The 16,036-nt window shown below is 55.0% G+C and overlaps 2 protein-coding genes across 3 annotated transcripts; one reads left to right on the forward strand and one right to left on the reverse strand.

The window, feature by feature from the left end:
* The first annotated feature begins 5,368 nt into the window (after positions 1 to 5,368).
* Positions 5,369 to 8,307, forward strand: Fam110d (family with sequence similarity 110 member D). 2 transcript variants are annotated; one of them, XM_048443116.3, is made up of 2 exons: positions 5,369 to 5,504; positions 7,159 to 8,307. In XM_048443116.3, exon 2 carries the CDS (start codon positions 7,250 to 7,252, stop codon positions 8,066 to 8,068), a length of 819 nt encoding a protein of 272 aa, XP_048299073.2. In that variant the 5' UTR covers positions 5,369 to 5,504; positions 7,159 to 7,249; the 3' UTR covers positions 8,069 to 8,307. The 2 variants fall into 2 exon arrangements, with proteins under 2 accessions (XP_048299073.2, XP_048299074.2); XM_048443117.3 differs by having other exon boundaries at positions 5,371 to 5,478.
* Positions 8,308 to 9,376: 1,069 nt separating this feature from the next.
* On the reverse strand, positions 9,377 to 15,700 carry C6H1orf232 (chromosome 6 C1orf232 homolog). The gene is made up of 4 exons (XM_087907036.1): positions 12,271 to 15,700; positions 11,023 to 11,106; positions 10,807 to 10,904; positions 9,377 to 9,730 (listed from the first exon to the last, which is right to left on the reverse strand). The coding sequence occupies exons 1-4, from the start codon at positions 12,475 to 12,477 to the stop codon at positions 9,433 to 9,435; spliced, it is 687 nt and encodes a 228-aa protein (XP_087763162.1). The 5' UTR covers positions 12,478 to 15,700; the 3' UTR covers positions 9,377 to 9,432.
* Positions 15,701 to 16,036: the final 336 nt, after the last annotated feature.

A 16,036-nucleotide genomic window follows, 5' to 3' on the forward strand; every position in this document is an offset into this window, starting at 1 on the left:
GATGGTAGCACATATCTCTAGTCCCTGCACTCAGGAGGTAGAATCGGAAGTTCAAAGTCATCCTTGGCTATGTAAACTGTTCCAGGCCCATCTGGGATACTTCAGACCCTGTCTCAAAATAGGTCAGGCACAGTGCCTAACTCCTTTAATCTTAGCACTTGAGAGGCAGAAGCAGGAGGATCTTTGTGTGGAGTAGGAGGGCCTTCTGTTTATGTGTTACTTTCATTGGTCAAATAAAGAAACTGCCTTGGCCTTTTGATAGGACAGCAGCTTAGATAGGCGGAGTAGACAGAACAGAATGCTGGGAGAAAAGGAGGAAGGGACAGAGAGCCTACATGAAGCTGCAGGTCAGACATGCTGAATCTTTTCCAGTAAGCCACGAGCTCATGGTGACATATAGATTATTAGAAATGGGTTAATTAAGATGTGAAAGTTAGCCAATATGAGGCTAGAAATAATGGACCAGGCAGTGTTTAAATGAATACAATTTGCGTGTTGTTATTTCGGGTGGACGCTAGCTGGGCAGGATGGAACAAGGAGCCCGCCACTCCTCATTACTACATTTGTGTTTGAAGTCAGCCTAGTCTACATGGCAAGTTCCAGGCCAGCCAGATGACATAGTGAGACCTTGTATCAAAGCTAAAGAAAAAACTACCATCAACGCTGTGGCCTGAACAGCTTCAGAAACAAAGGCAGCTTCATAGTCTCCTGTCACTCAACGTCCTTCAAAAACACTGCTGCATCTAAGTACCACTCAGGAGAGAGGAGGCATCTGGCTGGTGAAGTGATAACGACACTCAGTAAGAGAAAGGCTGGTTCTGAACTCCTTCCTCTCCCCAAGAGTCCTAGAGGCAGGCAGTGCCGCAGACACACATAGATATATAAACAAACAACAAACTGTTGTTAATACTGTCAACTTGATAGGATCCAGAGTCACCTAGGAAACCAACCCCTGGGCTCGCCAATGAGGGGTTGTCTCTACTAAGTTAATGAGGCTGGGAAACTCTTTAACTGTGGGTAGCATCATTTCACAGGTTGGGGTCCTGGACTAAATAAAGAGGAGAAAGGGGGCCCTGAGCAGATGCTTTCATCTCTCTCTGCTTCCTGCCTGCAGTTGCAATGTGATCAGCTGCTTCCTCCTCGCTGCCAGGCCTTTCCTGCCATGGGGGAAAACAAACCTTTTTTCCTTAAGTCGATTTTGTAAGATACTTTGCTGCAGCAATGAGGTATTACAACTAAAATGGGGAGGAACGAGGACGGGGGACAGGGTACATGGAGGGCACAGACACCAACGAACAGGGACAGTTGGACACGGGGAGAGTGGGCAGAGGGTGGGGGTACAGGGTACGGGGATAGGACGAGGAACAGACACAAAGAAGGTTAGGATAATAATAGTAATTCCTACTTTACGTACAAAGTAAGGGAGACACTGAGCACACAGAAAAGCACTTCGCACAGTACCCAGCACCAGACACATTCATCCGTTGTAGCTGGGTTTGCTGCGCTGACTAGGTGACGGGCACTAAGACGACACATATCTTATCTGATCTTCCTTATATACACTGCTCCCTAGCTGTGTAGGCTCTCAGAAGAACAAATGTTCTGTGGCATCTCCCTCCATACTACCCCTGCTGTGGGTCATGTCCCGTGGTGCTGGGGGCCAGGCTCTGCTCGGAGCCACACCCCTCTGAGGGGCAGCCAGCCGCCAGGGCCAAGCTATTGTTGTGGCTAAGATTCTTTCCCCAAATGGAAAGCCACAAATTAGAGAGGAGTTTTGGCCCTGCTCGCAGGAACTGGGGGAGGCCACCAGCGCATCAGGGGCCTCCTTCCAGGTCAGCGTCCCCGCCTGGGTGCAAACCTGGCCCGCTCTCAGCACCACATTCTGGGTACCCCACTTCTCTCTAAGCCTCTTGCCCTCCCTGAGACCCCAGCTCCTGCTGACCTCTGACCTGAGGTTCTCAGGGCTCTTTCACCCCCAGCCCAAACAATGATACCCTCCAGGCTCTGCTCAAATCCCCTCTTTGAAGCTCCCCACCCCATCCAGGCAGAACAAATCGCCCCTGCCCCACCCCCGGTCATCTGCTTTATTCATTCTCCTTGAGGCAGAGCTGGTCCATCTCTTTCTGTGGTCCCCTTGCCCCACCTCTGCTTCCACCCTCCTGATGAGTCTCTTAAGAGTATGTGACCTCCGTCTGCTGACCTCACAGCACAGGGAAAGTGTCCCCAATGATCGGTGGCCAGCAGCTGAGAATGAGATTGTGGGGGGGGGGGGGCAAGGAGGAAAGACTTAGGCCACAGGTCGGAGTCTGAGGGCAGCTGCTGGAAAGCCCAAGGAGAGGTCAGATCCAACCACCATTCCCGGGTTGTCATCTGCATTTGACAAGAAGGGCTACCCAGAGAGGTTAGGTTTCATCGGAGGCCAAGTAGATAGAGTGGAGAGTCAGGATTGGAGTCAAGAGAGGGCTAATGTGTAGATGGCTATGGCCTGGGGCCTGGGGTCAGCTGGGGGGAAGCGGACCTAGAATCTCACTGATGACAATGCAGGCGTGAGGTCCGAAGCCAGATCTGAAGGCTTCTGGGGCCCTGTCTCACTATTCCCGACACTGACCAGAATTATTCCCAGTCTGCCCGGCAACCCTCTCCTGAAAGGAGCTGCTTCTGACTCAGGCCCATTCCCAGCTCAGGTGTTCTGGGAATGAGGTCTGAAGTCGGATAGAGGAAGGAAACAGCCCTCAGACTTGGCCTCCCACTCCCCGGGTCTTGGCTAGGGCCGGAAGGAGCCACTTTAAAGATCTCCCTGGGGACCCATGACCAGAGAGAGGCTCTGGCCCTGTTGAGTGCCCTGAGAACTGAGAGCAGCCGGACAGAGGGCTGTGGGCCCCCATCCTCTGCAGACAGGAAAATATATGACCTCCCATCCTTCCACTTTTTTCTTCTAGCTCTTTCAGGATCCCTCACCTAGGGTCCACCCATTGGCCCTCTCCTATGCGCTCCTGCTCAGGCTGTGTGCTCCTGGGACTGTCCCGGACACTTTGTCCACTGGCATTCTGACATGGGGCACTGACACTTCTGATTCTCAGACCCTCACCTCCCCTAACTGAACCCCCCCCCCCAAGAACATAGCTGTGGCATTACTCAATGACTAAGGCCCCCTGAGTCTCTGCTCTCTGACTGAGTACCAAAGGGGAGCCAGGTTAGGTTCAGAAGTATGGAAAACAAGATATCCAATCAGGATGACCCCCATGTTATCCCCCTGAGTTTCCCTTCTTACTGTAGTCCTTGATCCCCAGAACACAGCTGTGAAGGGACACCCCCCTCCCGCCCCCGCCAGTCCCTCCACCTAACCCGGATGCTCCTTTAAGAGCAAAGGGATGGGGGTGGCCTCAGTGAGACACTAGGCCCCATCCTCTCCCTGGCAGGCCAGGTTTCCTGCCATTGACAGCATCCCAGCTGGGCCCCCACCCCGCCTCTCCCCTTCTTAACCCTTTCATGCCCAGGCCACAGAGCACTGGCCTGTACCCCACCTGCATCAACAAAACTAGAAGGGACCATTTCACTGGATTAAATCTATGACTCAGGGTGTAAAGTAGCAAGAACGGCCCTTAGCACATATAACTTTCTCAATAAAAGTCATCTGTTGGGGTGAAAGTGTAGCTCGGGTCAGTGGAGGGCTTGTTTAGCATACACAGCGCCTGGGTTCCACCCCCAGCATTGGACTGCACAAAATCAGGCATGATTGCTCGTGCCGGTGATTCTAGCATTCTAGGAGGATCAGAAGTTCGAGGTTAGCCTGGGCTACCTGAAACCCTGTCGCAAAACAAAGCAAACAGCTAATATCCCTCATGGTGTGACTCTGGATAAGTCATTTCACTAGCTTGAGCCTCAGTATCTTGAGCTCTCCGTGGGAAAAGTGATGAAACCTAGTCCCAAAGACTGTCCTTGAGCTGAGTTGTGACAGCGTGCTGGAGAGCATTTTGTCAAATGCTGTAACCACACAATTCTGTTGTTATGGACAAAAATAAACACCCCCTCTCCCCCTTCATAACAGTGGACGGGAATCCAGGGTCCCACAGGAGGTCAGGGGCCAGGGGTGGGGGTGGGGACCAGGTCCATGAACTGACCTTTGAACTCTGGATAATGAAGGGTTCACCTGTTGAGAGTGTAGGACTCCCGCAGTAAGGGCTTTTCCAGGCTTCTTCTGGAAGGCTCCCCGGTAGGAAGCCAGAGGAGCCTCTTCCATTCCTCTCTTCTAGCTAGCTCCATTTACCACCAAGGTATGTGTGTCCCAGAGTCTTCCCACCCCATAGCAGGCCTAAGTATGGTAATAGAATCTTCTTGGCAGGTAATGAGCCTTGGGTTCTCGAAAGAACCCTCGATCTTGCCAGAGAGACAGTGGGGGCAATGGAAAGAGAGGATTTGGGGGTCTGCATGTGTCCCTCCGACTGACTTTACTCATTTCCTTCCCCATGAAGTGGCATTGTTATTCCTACTGAACCCCATCTAGTTTCCATGGAAGGGGACTCAAGGGTGATCAAGAACCTAAAAGGAAATGTGCCTTGCCAACATTAAAGTGTTAGCAGGGAGGGAGGGGGTTTATGCTAAGTGGTTGGGCTGGTAGGAGGTGGGCACAACTGGGAGAAAAGCAAAGACAGAGCCAAGCCTTGGCCTTTGAACTCTAGTGCTAAGGAGTTTGCCTACTGAGAAGGGTGTGGCTCCTTTATGGCTAGGGCTTCCCCTTGAGATGAATAGTGTCTCTGCTGGGCCACTAGGGATCCCCAGGTGGGAGGCCAAAGGATGGAGACTTAGATCTGGAAAGCTGCTTTCTTCACACCCTCCCAGTTAACTCCCTTCACCATCCTCAGGGCTGGACCACGGAGCTCTTGCTCAATCCTTAAGCTGGCTGAATCTTGCTGAGACAGGCTCTCCACACACCTGCAGCACCACTGCACCCACCTTTAGGAGGCAGATGCCCCAGGCTCACCTCTAGGAAGAGCAGGCTTGCCACACTCCAGTACCAGGGTTAAAACAGGCCTCTACCTGCCAGAGGGGAAAAAGCAAATGGCATAGCACCCTATTCTGCCCTCCGTTCTACATCAGAGCATCAGAGCATTGAGACTTCAGAGGGAGCCTGGGGAGCAGAAGGTCTTGTTTGGGGCCACGGTACTTCAGCCCAAGTTTATGGTGCCTCTGGTGCCTCCGTGGCAGCCACGGAACCTAATGGAGCTTATCTAACTATCCGTAAAGTTGCTGGACATTGTTCACCGGTCCTTCCAGCACCAAGACTGGCCAGGAAGGAGTTAATTGAGCCTGAGCTCTGGGTCCGGAAGGGTTAACCTAGGGGGTGGAGGCTCTTCGCTTTTCCTGTGGAGAGTAAGGCTTGGCTGCCACCAAAGTTACTCCCTAGTCCCTGCTGTCCCCTGGCCTTCTTCAGTCTGGGCTTAGCGAGGGACCCCTGCAACTCAGCGTCTCCATCCAGAGGTGAGTGCATCTGGAGCGGAAGGCAGGTGAGGATGCGGGTTGAAGGGCATGAGGATAGGGAAGGGTACTCGTGGGCTGATAGCAAGGAGGCTAGTGCCAAGCTACTGAACCCAGAGGCACAAATGTTGAAGCCTCTGAATGGACAGGGTTGGAATTTCTACCTCAAGGGCTGGGAGAGGGTAGGCAAAAGAGCAGAGGGAGAAGACTGGTTACCAATCCAGCATGGGCCGTCTGTGGTCAAACATCAAAGCCAGCCTAGAAAACAGGGATGAGGCAAGGGACAGTGGACTATTTTGGTCCTTGTGTTTAGGGACTTTTTATAGCCTCCTTGCTCAAGGCTAAAGAGAGAAGGAGGGGACAGAGGCCATCCATGAGGTCAGAGCAGCTCAGTGCCCTTGTGGGACCTTGGAATCTGACCCCATTATAGTCCCCAAGGAAAGAGAGCAGGGCACAGGCTGTCATTGCTCAGACTCTGAGCACATTCGCCACAGACTGGAAGTGTAACATGAATAGGCATGGTGGAGAGACCAGGGTCTGTGCTCTACCGCCTTCTTCACACATTCTTGCCCAGTCTGTTTTTGCCTCCAGATCCGAGGTCCCTTCAGTCCCCAGAACCAATAAGTCTCTTTCAGCTGTATGGGAACGGGGAAGTAAAGGACAGGGGAGGGTGTGTTAGGCCATGTGGGTGGCCCATTCTGTTAGCTGACAAGGAAACTGTCAGCTGTTGATTTACTGTCCCTCTTGCCCTCTTCCTGGAGCCTGAGGGAGGTGGAGAAGGGTCGGAGGTCTCTGGATGGGAAGGGGGCAGGGACCCAGAGGGCAGATCTCCGAGCATGCAAGTTATTAGGCAGAATCAGTGGGGTGAACTGCTTAGTGAGACTAGGGGTTCCTGCTGGGCTTTACAGCGGCTGGAGGGACGAACTGACAGACAACCCGGGGTCCAGCTAGAGCTACCCAATAAGGCAAGAAATCTGGGTCCCAGGGGGCACCCTAGCTCTCAAAAGGACCCATACAAACACCTTCCTCTCCTGGCCATTGTCCTGGCTTCTGAAATCAAAGTGCAGGGGTTGAACGAGATGGTGCCTACCATTAGATTTTTCTGGACTCCCCTTGGCCTGGGGCACACAGTGACTGGCAGTAGCAGACTAGTACGGTCTGGGGACCACCTCCCTCTCCTTCCTGAATAACCCTGCTGGACCTGGGCGAGGAAGCTGGCAGCAGTTCCTAGAGACTCCTACCCTATGGTTATGTTCCTGACCTCGGTGCTTGGGGGCGGGAAGGGTGGGTCGGCTGCAGCCAGCCTGTGGCTGCGGAACCTCCTTGTATTGGGCTTGAAGTTGCTCTGTTGGGAAGAGGTATTTTTTCCGGTTAAAGCCGATTTCGGGAACTGAGCTCGGGCCGCCTGATTTTCCTTTCCAAGTGTCCTGCTTGCTTGTCCCATGCTCATGGTCCAGTGACCAGATGAGAGCGTTCTCAAAGGGGCATAAATGCCCCCCCCCCCGCCAAAGAATTAGCCAATGCCTCTTAAGGATTGGGAAAGGGTGGGTCTAGCGTCTGCTCCCTGGGCAAGGCACCGGTTGACGGGGGAGGGGTGACTGACTGATCCTCTACCCAGGAATGCCTGCAGGAGAAGGGCAGCGACAGCCTGCCTTCTTCCAGACAGTGCCTCTCTCCCTGCAGGCCCCAGGACCTCCAGAGAATTGTTCGCTGCTCCTCAGCTAATTGTGCATCCCAGAGTGTATGGAGCACTGACCTGCCCAACTCCGCTAAGATGCTGCTGGCCTCTCCCTCCACACCGTCGAGGGGACGAACCCCCAGCGCCGTAGAGAGGTTGGAGGCCGACAAAGCCAAGTACGTCAAGACGCAGCAGGTGATAGTACGTCGTCAGGAGCCAGCCCTGCGAGGGGGGCCAGGACCGCTGACACCACACCCTTGCAATGAGCTGGGGACCTCTGCATCGCCCAGGACGCCTGGGCCTGCCCGTCGGGGTAGCGGCAGGCGACAGCCAAGGCCTGACTCCCTCATCTTCTACCGCCAGAAGCGGGACTGCAAGGCTTCGGTGAACAAAGAGAACGCCAAGGGCCAGGGGCTGGTACGACGCCTCTTCCTGGGCGCCCCCCGGGATGCTGTCCCGAGCAGCCCGGGACCTACAGAGAGACCTGCGGCTCCCGCAGCCTGGGCTGGGTCTCCGGATGGTCCAGAGGCGACAGGGAAGAGAGCGCTATGTCCCACGTGCTCGCTGCCTCTGTCGGAGAAGGAGCGCTTCTTCAACTATTGCGGTCTGGAGCGCGCGCTAGTGGAGGTGCTGGGCGCCGAGCGCTTCTCCCCGCAGAGCTGGGGCGCCGAGCACAGCCCGCAGGTCGCAACGTCGCCGCCACCCGGCTCCGGGGACACCAGCGATTGGACATCCAGCGACGGGGACGCGGGCCACCCGGACTGTGCTGGAGGCTGCGGCGGGGGTTCGGAGGCTGCGGGGTCCGCTCGGGATGGACGCCCTCCGGTGTCAGTGGTGGAACGCAACGCTCGCGTCATCCAGTGGTTGTATGGCTGTCAGCGAGCGCGCGCTCCACCGCGCGAGTCCGAGGTGTGAGCATTACGGCACTGGAGACGGCTCCCGGAGAGCTCGCCTCGTCCGTGAATAAACCCTTTCCCTAGATCTCAGTTTCCCCATCTGCACCCTGAGCAGGCAGGACCACAAGGGCCAGGCGCAGACTGCGGAAAGGGGTGGGGTGGTCACTTAGCCTCTCTGGAGGCTGAATGTGAGCAGCGATGGAGTGGGGTGGGAGATGAGTGAACTACTGAATAAAGCTAAAATAATCTTTAGCAAAAGGAGCAAATTTGGTTTAGCGGGCAGAGGTGGGGGAAAGGGAAGAACTGGGTGGCGTGGCTGAGTGGGTGGGTTTTGAGTGTGGGTTCCAGGCTGAGTGTGACCTTGGCCAAACACTCCGCAGTTCTGGGTTATTAAAGGAGGTGGATGGTAGGGTTCTGGAGTAGTTGTAATGCTCGTGCAAATGTGCCTGGAATATAAACTGTAGCTTGCTTAAGTTACCCAAGATTCCCGGAGCTTCGCGCCCCGCCCCCCCCCCGTGGTCCCAAGGTAAGAAAGGCTGACTTTTGGAGGGTCCAAAATGGAAATCATTAAAATTGGGGCACCTTTGGCTCTCTCTCTCTCTCTCTCTCTCTCTCTCTCTCTCTCTCTCTCTCTCTCTCTCTCTCTCTCTCTTTCTCTCTCGTTGTGTGTGCGTTCCAGACCAGCCTCATCCTGCTAGCTACCACTGAAGTTCATGTGATAATTGGGGACCAAACCCAGGGCTTCACGCAGCTAGACAAGCCCTCTAACAACGAAACTACACTCCCAGCAGAGTTCCTTTTTCCCCTCCAGAACACACAAAGTCTCAGGTTTTCTTCACAGGGTCCAGTCAAAGCCTTTGTTCAAGACCCTTCACCTCTGCCTTAGGTTTCCGTCCTTAACTCTGCCTTCTTCGAAGATCCCAACCTCCTCCAGGAAACTTTCCTAAATTCCGAGGGTGCTTCATCCCCTCAGCAGAAGCCCCATTTTGTTCCTCGACAAACCTTTGTCTGGGACCCGCTGGTAGAGAGCTACCTCGCTACTCCAGTTATTTTCATACATTTTGAAACCTATGTACGCTATTGAGCCACCTGCAGGGTTTGCTGAATGAAACGAAGCTGGACAGGGCAGTGGAGCAAGTCCTTTGGAGCTTTTCTGGAAAGTTGTGTGCCTTAAATCTAAGGCCACCCATACTGTCACCTGGATTGTCTCGACATTTCTGTCGGGAAAGAAGGCGAGGAACCCTTTAGCTAGACCCCGCCTGAGAACGTCCACCTAAAAGTAGCCTTTCCTGTTGTCGGGGGAAAAAAATTACACAGTCACACTGGCTGTCGATCCAGGAGTTTTTTTTTTTTTAATGGGAGGTAGGGAAGGACGGGCGCCGGCTAGTCGCCCTTGGGCGCGGCCTTCATCCTCATCTCTGCCAGTTTGTGGGTGAGGAAACCCCACTTGAAGCCTGCGGCGGGATCCACCTCCCGCGTCTCGGGGCACTCCGTGGTCTCCTCGGCAGGCTTGTCCTGGGGCTCCGCATCCGGCTCCGCGGTGGTTTCCACACCGCGCAGCATGGACGCCGCCTGCTGCTGCTGCTGCTGCCATCTGCTGGCGAAGGTGTCCCAGAATCCCGGCCCGCGCGACTCTGTCTCTGCTGCGGAGGCCTGCGAGGAGGGGGGCGCCGCCAGCGGGCTGCAAGAGAGACGGGGGTCAGCGGGCTGGCCCGGGGTCCCGGAATGGGCCAGTGAGCAGGAGAAAGGACAAGAAGTGCGATCAGGAAAGTCGGGGCAAGACCAGGGCCTGCAATCAAAGGGAGGGTTCAGAGGCTCTGGGGGAAAAAAGGTGAAGTGGGACAGGGTCTGGAGAGGTGGTGAGAGGGTTGGGCAGAGGGAAACCGGGATCCCCGAGTTGGGTGGAGCAGTCGGGAGTCTGGAGAAGGAACTCTGGTGCAGAGAAAATAGACTAACAGGGACAAGGCAGGTTCGGAAAGCCAGGGAGGGTCTCTAAGAGGGGAGGGGCAGGGGAGAGAGTAGGGGTGGGCTCCTTTGGTCCCCATAGGAGGGAACCCACCCGGGGAGGGGGAGGCGGGGAGAACCAAATGAGCAAAGTGGTTAGGTTTAGGATTAAGGGAAAGAGGAATTTGGCACGCGGGAGAAAGTGGAGGAAATCCGGGCACAGACGCTTTGTGAAGAAGACGTGGTACCGAAGTGTGGAAGGGCGGTCAAGGAGGGATGTTCATGTTTGAAGAAGAAGCCTTGCCTCTGGAAAAGTCCTCGGGCAAGAAGGCAGAGAAGGCTAGGAGGTGGGGGAGGAAAGGAGCCCCTGAGGCAAGAGCAATAGATGGGGTAGGGGTCTGTGCATGCATAGGGCTGAGGGCAAGGCAGTGACTGACTGCCCTGGAGAGGAAATCCTAGGTCTGTTCTCAACATCCAAGACCTTCTAAAGCAGTGCTTTCCAAACTGGCATGTCTTGGGGTCCTCTGGGATCCTCAGGCCTCCACGTACACCAAGCAAATCGGGGGGGGGGGGGAAGGAACCTATGCTCCTTTGAAGGGAGAGGGTTTACCATCTATACCACCCTTCTCTGCTGCCTGTCCTGAGGAAGAGGGAGGAGACACCCACGAGGAGTTCCCGTTACCTCAGTCCCAGGAGATCGAACCCATCTAACCCTGCTGTATCCTGACAGAGGATGGAGCCTATGGGTGATGAACATGGCAGAAAAGAGATCCTAGGACCCTTCCAGCCCACGCCCTAAAGCCACACACGTACTGATCAGCACAGGGCTCTGGTGGCAGCAGTTTGTCCTCGTCCTCTTTGTTAAACAGCGATGACATCGTCAGCCAACCTTTCACTCCGACCCCCTGAACCTGGGAGGGAAGAACTGAGAGTCAAGAATGGATGCCCCACCAACCCCCTCCCACCCCCCCGGGCTTCACCGTAGCCTCTGTCAGGCTCCAGGGTTGGATGAGAGACTGGAGAACTCACCCTTCGGGCCAGCTGTGACATAGGGTTGAGGGCCTCCTCCGGGGCTTCTGGTGTCTCAGACTCCACTAATTCTGGGTTCTCCCTCTGGAACACAAGAACCCCCCCACCCAGCATGAGAGAAACCCATTGCCAGCCAGCGCACACACACTCCGTGGTCTAAGTACAACGGACGCACATACCCTCCTTTGCATCTCCACTAGGGTACATGGGAATGCTCCCACGTATATTCTGTAATGCTGCCTCTGCTCACATACACGGGCCCGCATGGTAAATCTCTGCAGACACCCTTGAACACAGAAACCTGGCCACTCCCACACATACCCAAACACTCTTAATAACTCAGACAAGGGCACACGGTGCACATGGCTACAGACACGGGAGCATGCCTCTTTGTGGCTACACCTTTCCCGCTGTGTCCAGATGTGTGTGCTGTCAGGCACCCACACGAGGACACTCGCGTGGTTAAACAATCCATCCTGCAGGCAGTTAGCTAGACCTGGCCTATGCAGAACATTCAAAATTTCTCTACCAATCAAGTGTAACGCCTGCAAATGCCTACACGAAAGCACACCGGTACAGAGTCCTGCTCAAAATGCATATTCATGAGAAATCACTAATCCAGCTCTCACATGTACTAGAGTCTCCATAGACACATCCATAGCAACCCAACCTCGGACATAGCCTGCCTGGGCATATGCCTATCCACCTCCCAACTACAGGGCTAGGTCCTGCCCCGGCCACATCTCTTGGCGTGACTGTTACTTATCACAGCTTCTGGATCTAAACTTCTAGTTTCAAAGTCCTTTTTGCCCTCCCCCTCAGAACTAAGTGTTGTCTAAGCATGGCTTTGATGGAAGGTCGCTTCTGTGGCCCGCATAGCATAAGATCTATCACTCCCTACTCCCACAAGCAGGAGCGCATTACCTTTCTGGGCAAGCCATCTCACTTCTGCTTAGCCTTGTCCACTAGAAAGCTGTGGTGAGGTTAACGTACTTTTGTGGCTCCTGCCAAGTTTCGTCAGAGCAATCTTTATCCTGTGGCAGTTCATGAGCTCCTTGGAGCCAGCGACTCCTCTCCTGGCCCCAGCTCTTTCCTTCCTTGTGTTCTTGAATATCTCCATCATTTGCGGAGATTTGTAATCCCCGAATGTGCCTACAGTCTTTACAGAAATGGATCTATCTTCCTAGCTTATTTAATACTCCCCCGCTTTGCTGTCTCTCTGTTCTAGAAAACATGGCCGGTACCCACCTCCTCTGCCAGGTCCTCTTCAGATTCTCCACCCAGAGTCTGCAGCACTTTGGACTTGTAAGCTTTCCAGAAGGCTTGGTTCATGGCTGCAGCGGAGAGGGGCCTGGCACCCAGGCACAGAAGGTGGTAGCTCAGTGGGCACCAGTGGGTCTGGCTCCAGAAACTTGGAGGAACCAAGAGTCTGTCCCAGGGATCGGATGACTTCATGAAAGATGCACCATTCTCCCCAGGTGGCACAGTGCCAAGCAGGTAAACCCGATCCTGATCCCAATGATTCTGAGGTTGGGACAGGCAGAAGCCGCCTCAGACCCTTGCCTTGACCCATATTGGCCAAAGTTAATGAAGACGGCACTTTGGAGAGTCCATTCTCCTGCACTTAGGAATACTGGTGGCTGTTCTTCTCTTAGAATAATTGCAGGAAAAGTTTTCCACTCGAACTCTTGAGTCCAGGACCCATATGTGTGCATCCTATGACTGTGGACAGACTAGCTATGTGTACCTTCCTCACAGCCCCGCCCTGTCTCCCTCAGCCTTTGTGTGTGGAGTGGGCAGGCCGCAGGCCTCCAGTCTGCACTCTGGGCTTCCATTTCACGGCTTTGTCTGGCCTAGAAACCTGTTCTCCCCAGGGATGCACGTGCCTGTCTCCCTGTTTCCTGGCAACTGGTTCCAAAGAGCAGGAACCCTGAATTATTGCTGAGATCCTCTGCCCCCAGACCGTGGAGTTGGCTCTGGCCAGCCTGAGCGGCACCAGGCCAGTCTCCCTGGCCCTCTCCCCTCTCTAAGCACATACTTCTTGGTTATTCCCCATTTCCCTACCAGCCCAGGTGGCACGGGGGGGGGCAGTCAGACTCCAGACCACTTCTCTAGCAGGAAACCTGCTAAGGGAGGCCAGTGGCTGCTCCCTCTCCATGTTCCATGAGCCATGGACAGGCAGCCACAGGTCACAGGGGTGCTCGGCATACCTGAAATCAGCCACATACAGAGGAGGAGTGTGGAAAGCCACAGAAATTTCAGCTCAGAATAACATATTGGCCACCATACCCTGCGCTACCCATCCGGCAGCTGCCTGCAGGATCGTGAGCTTGGTCTGCCTGGTATCCCGAGTCCCCTCTCTGTGTGACATCTCATTCGCCAAGGCCGGCTGGGGGAATACCAAGAAGAATCGTTCAGAGCCTAGCTTCTAACTCTAAGGTGCCAGGCCAGCAGAGGGGAGGCACCTGAACAGTGCCATGGGTTTGCCCAAACTTTGTGATCTCCACCTGGTGACCACAGGAGTCACAGCGAAGGGGACTGTCACAGTCATCAGATAGGGTCCTGTGGGCCAGGCTGTGTGTAACCTCACCCCTGAGCTCCATCCACCACGATCCTAAGGAGCAGTTCCCTCTCCTTAGTCATGCAGGAGCATTTGTCAGGCACCTACTGTGTGTCAGCACCTACTGTGTGTCAGCACAGATGAGACTCAGGAAGCTCCAGAGTCACCGATGGCAAGGTCCCCTTTCTCAGGGTTCAATGCTGGAAGGGCAGAGAGCTTTGTTTGTTTCAGCCTTGCTTGCTGAACTCTCTCTGAGCTCCCCTTCTCTGTGTGTCAATCAGAACCAATATGGCCTCAGAGAGTGCCTCTCAGGATCTAAGAAGAAAAAAACGCTATGTGAGGCCTACCTCAGGTCTAGCAGGAGCTCTGAACATCCTCCAGTGGGGACACCAGGCCATCACCCCCACAGACCAGCACCAACTGTCTACCCCATCACAAGGATCCCCTGTAGACCCGAGCCCTGGACACTCCCACCTCTAGTGACCAAGGTCCTGAATGGTGGAAGACTCACTGCAGGCTTCCTGCCATGGCAGAGCCTAGCCTGGGACCACCCTTGAGGTCGTCAAGGGCTCACATGCAGTCAAAGGGTCCCAGCCAAAACAGGCTCCTAAAGGTCAGACAGGAGCCCATAAGGAAGGCCTGGTGGGCACTGCGCCCAAAGGCTCACCTGACCCGTCCCTAAGGGCGGCAGGCAATCAGCACTGGTTGAAGCAAGCCACAAAAGCATATGAATCCTGAGTCACCGGAGCTTGTGTTTTTCAAGAAAAGATGGAAATCCAGGCTTTTCTGTGAAAGCTGCCAGTTAGTAAATGCTGGCAGCTCATTAAATTTTTAAAAACAATAATAGCATGTTGAGAGTCAAGCAAAACATGCAGAGCCAGTCACGGCTGGGGCTGGCCGGTCTGTGTCTCAAGACAGAGGCTTTCTACATATTAGATGGTGGGGTGGGCGGGAAGTCAAGGAGTACCTGCCCTTGGCAACACCTCCCATCCTGCCTTTTCTCTTGGGGGTCCTGCACCCCACCCACCCTTGGCACCTCAGGAAGGTGAGGCCCAGAGCTCCCGTCATTCCTTCTCAAATATGCATCAGCTACAGTCAGTGCCAAGCCCGGGGAGCCCTCTGCTGCCGCCAAAGCCACCCAGCCTCTCCTGGGGGGCCTGGTTCACCGCCCTCTGAGCAACATTCACTCACACCACAGACTCCTTTGTGTCTCTCTGGACTGTTTCAGGACACCCGCTGGTTCAGACCAACTTCTGACTGGCCTGAGTGCCCATCATCATAAAGCAGATGGGCAAGATCTCAGGACAGCAGGGGAGGAAGATATGACACCGTTGCCTAGGAAACTAGGGTGATGGAGAAGAGAACCAAGGGGTTGTGAGGAGCTAGGCCCACCCCTGAAGACTGAGCCCCTCCTGGGCCCCCCACAGCCACCCAGACCACAGTAAGTGTGAGCCAACAATAACACCAGCAGTCACCCTCCTTCTACCACTAAGTTAAGGCTCCCACTTACCAGGAGAATCACAGATGCTAGGGACTGTGATGCTGTTTGTGCATCTGAGTATGGGTACCCTCTGTGTCCTCAGGCCTGTGTGGGAGATGTGTGTAAAACAGTGGATGGCGCTAAGCATGCCACAACAACCGGTGTTGGACCAAACTTGTTATGGGTGTTGGAAGCACACGTGCATAACACGACACATTTGCATGTCTGAGGGATGCCTGAACGGCAGGCTGGTGTGTGTGAAAGTACAAGCTTGCAGAGGAATGTGGGAGGAGAGTGTCTGCATAGCCCCTGTGTTAGAGATTCTGGACTAGGGGTTTGGGTGGTGGTGGCCTGTGCCTCTGCAGAACTTGCAGTAACTTCTGCTAGCGTGAGTGTGAGTGCGTGTGTGGCAGTATGTGACTGCAGGTGGGGTGGTGCCAGACTGAGAGGCCCAGTCTTCCCTGATCTGGTGGTGTAGTAGGGGCTGATACTGGGAGACCCCGAGGGACAAGGCTGGGGGTTGGAGGGCTAGAGAGATGCAGTCAGGGGTCAAGGGAAGATGACCGACCAGGAGGGAGCGCGGCGTGGACACTCAGGGCCCCGTACTCACCCGGTGCTGCGCTGCGCCGCCATCTGTCCATCGGTGCACCCGCCGTCGGTGAATCCAGAGCCCGGGTTGCGCGCGGCGCGGGGCGGGGAAGAGCGGGACGAACCAGTCCTTGAGGCCCCGCCCCACAGGTCCCGCCTCAGGGCGGAGCCTCGGCTTTTGCCAAGACATCTTCGTCCAGCCCCCTGGCTCAACCCGCGCGGGGCTCTCTTGTCCCGGTCTCTGAGGCCCCTCTCGGCACCCCGTCTCGGCAGCGCGTTTCTGCATCCTGGCTACACTTTGACTCTCAGATGTCTCAGCACTGCGCCGCCCTTCAGCTTCTTCTAGACCCAGCACCCTCGAGCATGCTGTGATGGCCAGAGGTGCC

Source organism: Myodes glareolus, chromosome 6 (genome assembly GCF_982192425.1).
Source record: "Myodes glareolus chromosome 6, mMyoGla1.1, whole genome shotgun sequence".
Classification (NCBI taxonomy): domain Eukaryota; kingdom Metazoa; phylum Chordata; class Mammalia; order Rodentia; family Cricetidae; genus Myodes; species Myodes glareolus.